This window comes from Priapulus caudatus, unplaced genomic scaffold, assembly GCF_000485595.1.
Source record: "Priapulus caudatus unplaced genomic scaffold, Priapulus_caudatus-5.0.1 Scaffold67, whole genome shotgun sequence".
In the NCBI taxonomy this organism is placed as follows: Eukaryota; Metazoa; Priapulida; class Priapulimorpha; order Priapulimorphida; family Priapulidae; genus Priapulus; species Priapulus caudatus.
In genome coordinates, this window is record NW_014577128.1 from 174,503 (window position 1) to 180,464 (window position 5,962).

Here is a 5,962-nt window from a genome sequence, read left to right on the forward strand (position 1 = left end):
GAGAGAGAGAGAGAGAGAGAGAGAGAGAGAGAGAGAGAGAGAGATAAAGTGTGAGAGGGCGGGGAAGAGAGATGGGAGAGAAGCGCTAGAGAGATACTTACACGGACAGAAAATGTAAGCGAGAGAGACAGAGAAAGAAAGTACGCACTGTGGGCATGTACCACTTGCCGCGCTGTGATGCGTAGTTCTGATTACATTGATCAGACGATGTAGCGACTAGCGGAGAAAATCATAGAAGTCAATAGAGGAAATTGGTGAGCATGAAAAAATGGAATCATTTAGAATTCAATTCTAGACGACGATAACTCGAGGGTAGCGTTACGCGGCTGTGCGTCTCAAGAAAATGAAAACATTACAGATAATATTTACTGCCAACAGTTGCTGCTAGTGTAACAGACTGACATCGATGTATTCTGGTTCAAGTACATATAGTCGGATTATGGATATTCAGATAATGATCTGAAAGATAGACTTGTGGTATGGTAATATATGGTGATTTCTCCCACGTTTCTCTTTTGCTATAATTCAGGACGGTTGACTGCCCGAGTTAACTGCCTTCAAATAGCTTACAATCCGAGTGAATAATGTTAGATTCCGCATACATATTTCGCACAGCATATGAGATAAGGGTAATGTTTGGTTTAGAATGGGTTAGAGTTATGGTTGTAGTTATGATTAGGGTTAGGGTTATGGTTAGGGCGAATGTTAGGATTAAAACTAGGATTAGGATTAGATTTGCAGGTAGGGTTACCATTTCCCAGTCATTTATTTCTAACTTTAATTTGTAACGTTACCAACTTTTTTCATATTCCTGGCTTTAAACTACGGAGCTAACATTGCTCGAAAGAAGGTGCCGAACTCTGTCGGAAGCGACCGAATTCGTCGCTCGAATGTCCACGAGTTTAATTGAAAATAACAGAATGGTCTGCACGGGAGAATCCGGCTGTTTTCGCTGTAAACATCGCCGTACCTTCATTACGACAACTCGACTGATTTCGAGCGCTTCAAATCTATCGCAACAAGTTATCGCTACACAACGAAAACCTCATTTCCTGTTCAGGCGATAAAATTACATCGCATCTGTCGCAGACAATAACGGCGATCGAGCAAAATCGCGTCCACGAGTTATCGCGTACACGTCCGACCGCGACGCCAGCGCCACATGTCGGCGTGAACACGAACAATAGGGCGTTTCTTTTTGCCGCGGTTCTATATAAGGGTTTTTTGTCCCACGGGGTGTTAACGGAACAGCTGATGACGTCACACAGACACTGCGGAAATGTGTCGAATTCGTGATAGAATTACCACGACACGTGGAGTGAAAGAGGGAGTGTCGATATTTAGCGTGGAGAATTAATTCGAAGACCTATGGGCTTGTGCATTAACATGCATTTCGTTCCTAAATCCTTCAACGGAACTAAGAATGTTTCGGGTTAAAATCGTCCTCTTTTTCTAGCACACTCGGCCCAGACACATGCACGCGCACATACGCGCATGCTACATGCTTGAGCGAGGTCAAATGCAGCTCAATTTCTACTCCAGACCCTGCGTGAGTTTCATCGTATTTTCTGAAACAAAAAATTCCTAATGGTCATCAAGGCCACAACTAACTGTTTTTCTTCTGCTTAAAGTTGATTTCGTTCTGATGAAATCGGCTTAATAGACCAAGTCAAAATATCCAATGTAAAGCTTCCAAATTGGTTTCATGTACCAATGATCAGTCGGATAACGTTCTCACCGTAAATTCCTTTCGCACTCATCCGAACTATACGGTACAAGATAAGCACACGTACGCACGCACCCACGCACGGATGCACATGCACGCATACACACACGTACAGACACACACACACACTCACACACATACACACGCACACACACACACACACACATACACACGCGCGCGCGCACGCACGCACGCACGCACGCACGCACGCACGCACGCACGCCCACACACACACACACACACTCATATATATATATATATATATAGCAGGGTTAACGTTCGTGTGCACATCAGCATAGTCGCAGCGGCAGTGTAGACGGTGTCATATAAACCGTCAGTGTAACGGTTCATATAAATATAATTAGGCCAGCCCATAACCCCGTCCTGGTAGAATAATCGTGGCATGTAAAAAAGTATAGTCAATATTTTGTGGCACCTGAATATAATGAAACGTTATATTGCCAAAGTACTGTATGAAGATGATAACAAAATTGATATTAGATCAGCATTACAATTCGGCATTATAAATTAAATGGTTTGCCCAATTATATAGAGAGGGAAACGGAGGAATAAGTGTTTCCGGTGTGGGTGATAGGAAACAAGAAAAAAACTACGTGCAGCCGAATTTGTTCTCATCGCAGTATTATTCAATAAATAATTACTATATATATCGGGTACATATTTTATCATATTTAACTATAGCAATTAACCATATCTTCGTAACCACGCTAGCAGAAATGATAACAAGGGGAATCCTTGCATCCCCCATGCACCGGACTGGCGTGTAAGGTTCAACCACAACAACAATTATGTTGCCATTACGCACGGTGAAGCCAATTGCGGTTCTTTCTCTTACTAACGTTACAAACATACAATTGTTCTCACCGGAGAACGCGTATGGAGGCGGATATTACAAACCAAGCTTGTTACTAATCTTGGCTTTGCATACGTTATTTGATGCACGCTAAGTGACTGTGCTGTCTCTGTAATAGAGTGAGGATGAGAAGGCTGCCGCACCTTACGTCATGTGCATTAGAGCTAACCTTTGGACATTACGTCTCCAAAAAAATTCTAAGGTTCCAGTAAAGTGCAAGGCCATGGAACAGCTCTGGGCTGGGGGAGAAAAGTCCCCTCTCGCTGCTGTGTCCCCATATTCTTCTGAACCATTCAAATATGGCACTGTATCATGGCCCTCACTGATGTTTTCCACGCCGCAAAAATACGATGGCAATATTGATACTTTCTCACTGCAATTTCCGTTCTGACCTAACTCACCGCTTGTCGGCGCCTAGTGTCGCCGCGTGACCCAACATATAAGTGTCCAAGTGTCCCATCCTTATTGTTAAGGGGTGGTTAACAACAGTAGAGGGCCTCCATAGGCCTCGCAGGCCTGAAATAAGTCATGTCGAATCAGAAATTAATTAAAAATACTCACACTGTCTACTACACTACAAAACATACACTTATTCATGGTTAAATAACTAACAGAGTCATGCTCTATGCTCCGTCGAAACTTTTGCCGCTCTATTGATGCGAAGTTTTCTGCCAAAGTTGTCCTGAACACATTCATACCACTCAAACAAACACCAACCTGGTGACTGTTGCGGCTACGCCACCTGACGGAATGTCCACGAATACACAACAAAAATAAATTTTACTCTCTAATCATTTCTCCACGTCCACGAGGCATCCAACTTGCGTGCACAATTGCTAATTATTGCACTCTAGTGCGAATTCGGCGAAAAAAAATGCCAAAAAAGCCTTTCTAGAGACGAAGTTAGTGCAACGGTGAACCAATTGCGCGGACTCTTACTGATTTATACGCCACCTTAAAAGGAGCAGCAGATAATACGGATCGACTGTCGAAATTTTAGATGAATGATTCGACCCTTTTCCTTATACGGCGTACCGAATTTTCAAAGGTGGATGACTCACGAGCTGAGATATCGCTCTCTGAAGAGGCCCCCCAAAAACACGAGAATCAATGTTCGCCTTCATGCGATTATGCGTCAGTTTAGAACGCAGGTTTAGCGGTAAATTTCGCAAGCATTTAAGTTAAGATATTTTGACCACTGTTAGGTTTAGTCAGATGCCACAAATAGAGTAAAACGAATGATAATTACTATTTTTTTGGCCCAAATGTGTGTAAATATGAGTGTATCTTTATGTAATACATGTAAAATATGTACACGCGAATGTACATGTTTACATCAAGAAAAACATGTCATAAAATGTTGATTTTTGCATAACATGCATGTGACTAAAAATCATGCTTAGAGCACGCCCATAACAGATTTTCATTACATATAAAACTACAATTAATCGACTTCCTGCAGAATCGCCACTGCCTTACCATTGGGTTAAAGGTGTTAACAACAGTAGAGGACCTCCATAGGCTGCAGGCCTGAATAAGGCATCGAACAGAAACTTAATTAAAAATACTCACACTGTTACGTACACTTACAAAACAGTAACACTTTATTTCATGTTAAAATAACTACAGATTCAATGCTCTATGCTCCGCTCGAACTTTTGCCAGGCTCTATGATGCGAATTTCTGCAAAGTTGTCTGCAACCAATTCATACACAAAAAAACACCAACCGGTGACTGTGGCTACGGCCACCTGACGGAATGTCAGCGAATACACAACAAAAATAATTTACTTCTAATGCTGTTCTCCACGTCCACGTCAGGCATCCCAACTTGCGTGCACACATGCTAATTATTTGCCCACTCTACTGCCGGAATTTCGGGCGAAAAAAAGAATGCCAAAAAAGGCCTTTTCCTAGAGACGATAGTAGTGCAACGGTGAAAATCGCCGGACTCTTTACCTGTCATACCGCCACCTGTATATGAATCTGTTGTTAGGAGTAAACAAACCGCGCGCTCCTTGCGGGCGTCTGCCGCACACACTGCTCAACGAGCGCGACGATGATGACGATAGCTAAAATTCCACGAGAGTCACTGGGGGCAGCGGTATCACTACTGACTGAGTCTTTTCCCCCTCGGCTGTCACGGCTATATTCCGACGTGCTCATAACAGTCACTTGCCGACGCTTTTGCGCGTGGGTTTCGCCGCCCTGAGGGGTTGCACAAAACACTGCTTTCATTTCTCTGTATGACTATGACATATCTCGGACAGCTGCGAAGAATGCGCTCTATAGTTTTCGAAGCTACGCAAATAACAGCCGATTGCTTTCTAAGCTTGCTAGATGCTGATATATGGAGCGGGTTTTGGTCCGTGCAGTGAGGTAGAGAGAGAGAGAGACACGATGAGGAGAAGATCGGAGGAGAGAGAGAGAGATAAAGTCGTGAGAGGGCGCGGAAGGAGAGCATGGGCAGAGAAGCGTAGAGAGCATATGTACACGGACAGAATATATGTAAGCGAGAAGAGACAGAGAAAGAAAGTACGCACTGTGCGGCATGTACCATTGCCGCGCTGGTGATGCAGTGTTTGATTACAGTTGATCAGACCGAGTAGACGACTAGCGGGAAAAATCATAGAATCAATAGAGGAAATGCGTGAGCATGAAAAAATGGAATCATTTTAGAATCAATCCTAGACGACGAATAACTCGAAGGAGGTAGCGTTACGCCGGCTGTGCGTTTCAAGAAAGATGGAAAACATTACAGATAATATTTACTGCAACACGTTGCGTGGCTAGTGTAACAGCACTGGACATCGATTAAGTCGGGGCAAGGACAGAGAGTCGGAGGAGGATATCAGAGAAGGATACGGAAAGATAGAGAAAAAACTGTGCGGGGGAGGGCCGAAGAGAGGGGGGTTCGCCCACGGGGCGCGGGGGCACCGAGAGCAGGACGGGGGACCGCCGCCGAGTGCAACGCCCGGCAAACGAGCGGACAAGCCGAGGAAGAAGGGAGAGGCCGCAGAACTAGAGGGCGCACGAGCCAGAGCTAGAGAAGGGAAGGGGGGGGAGAAGGGGGAGAGGGAGGGGGAGGTAGGAGGAAGGGGAGGGTGAGCCGGTGAGGGCGAGAGAGCGAGGAAAACGAGGAGGAGAGGAGAGGGGCAGGAGCGCGACCAGGTCCCCAGGCTAGCGGAGGAGCGAACCTGGAAGGGAACTGGACCAACGGGGGGCAGATCCGGGCCGGGAAACGACGGAGCGAACAGGGCCGCGAACGAAGGGCGAACGCGGGCGGAAGGCCGACGAAGGCGGCGCTCGAAGGGCCACGAGGGGAAGGGAAAAGAACAGAAGGGGCGGCACGCGGAGCAAGCC

The 5,962-nt window shown here is 45.6% G+C and overlaps 1 protein-coding gene across 1 annotated transcript in view; it reads left to right on the plus strand.

Moving 5' to 3' along the window:
- LOC106821276 (FYVE, RhoGEF and PH domain-containing protein 1-like) overlaps positions 1–538 on the plus strand; it is an 8,256-nt gene extending 7,718 nt beyond the window's left edge. The window contains exon 9 of the mRNA XM_014826017.1: positions 530–538. Within this exon, the coding sequence (XP_014681503.1) occupies positions 530–538 (9 nt within the window). The remainder of the gene's footprint in view (positions 1–529) is intronic.
- The last annotated feature ends 5,424 nt before the right edge of the window (positions 539–5,962 follow it).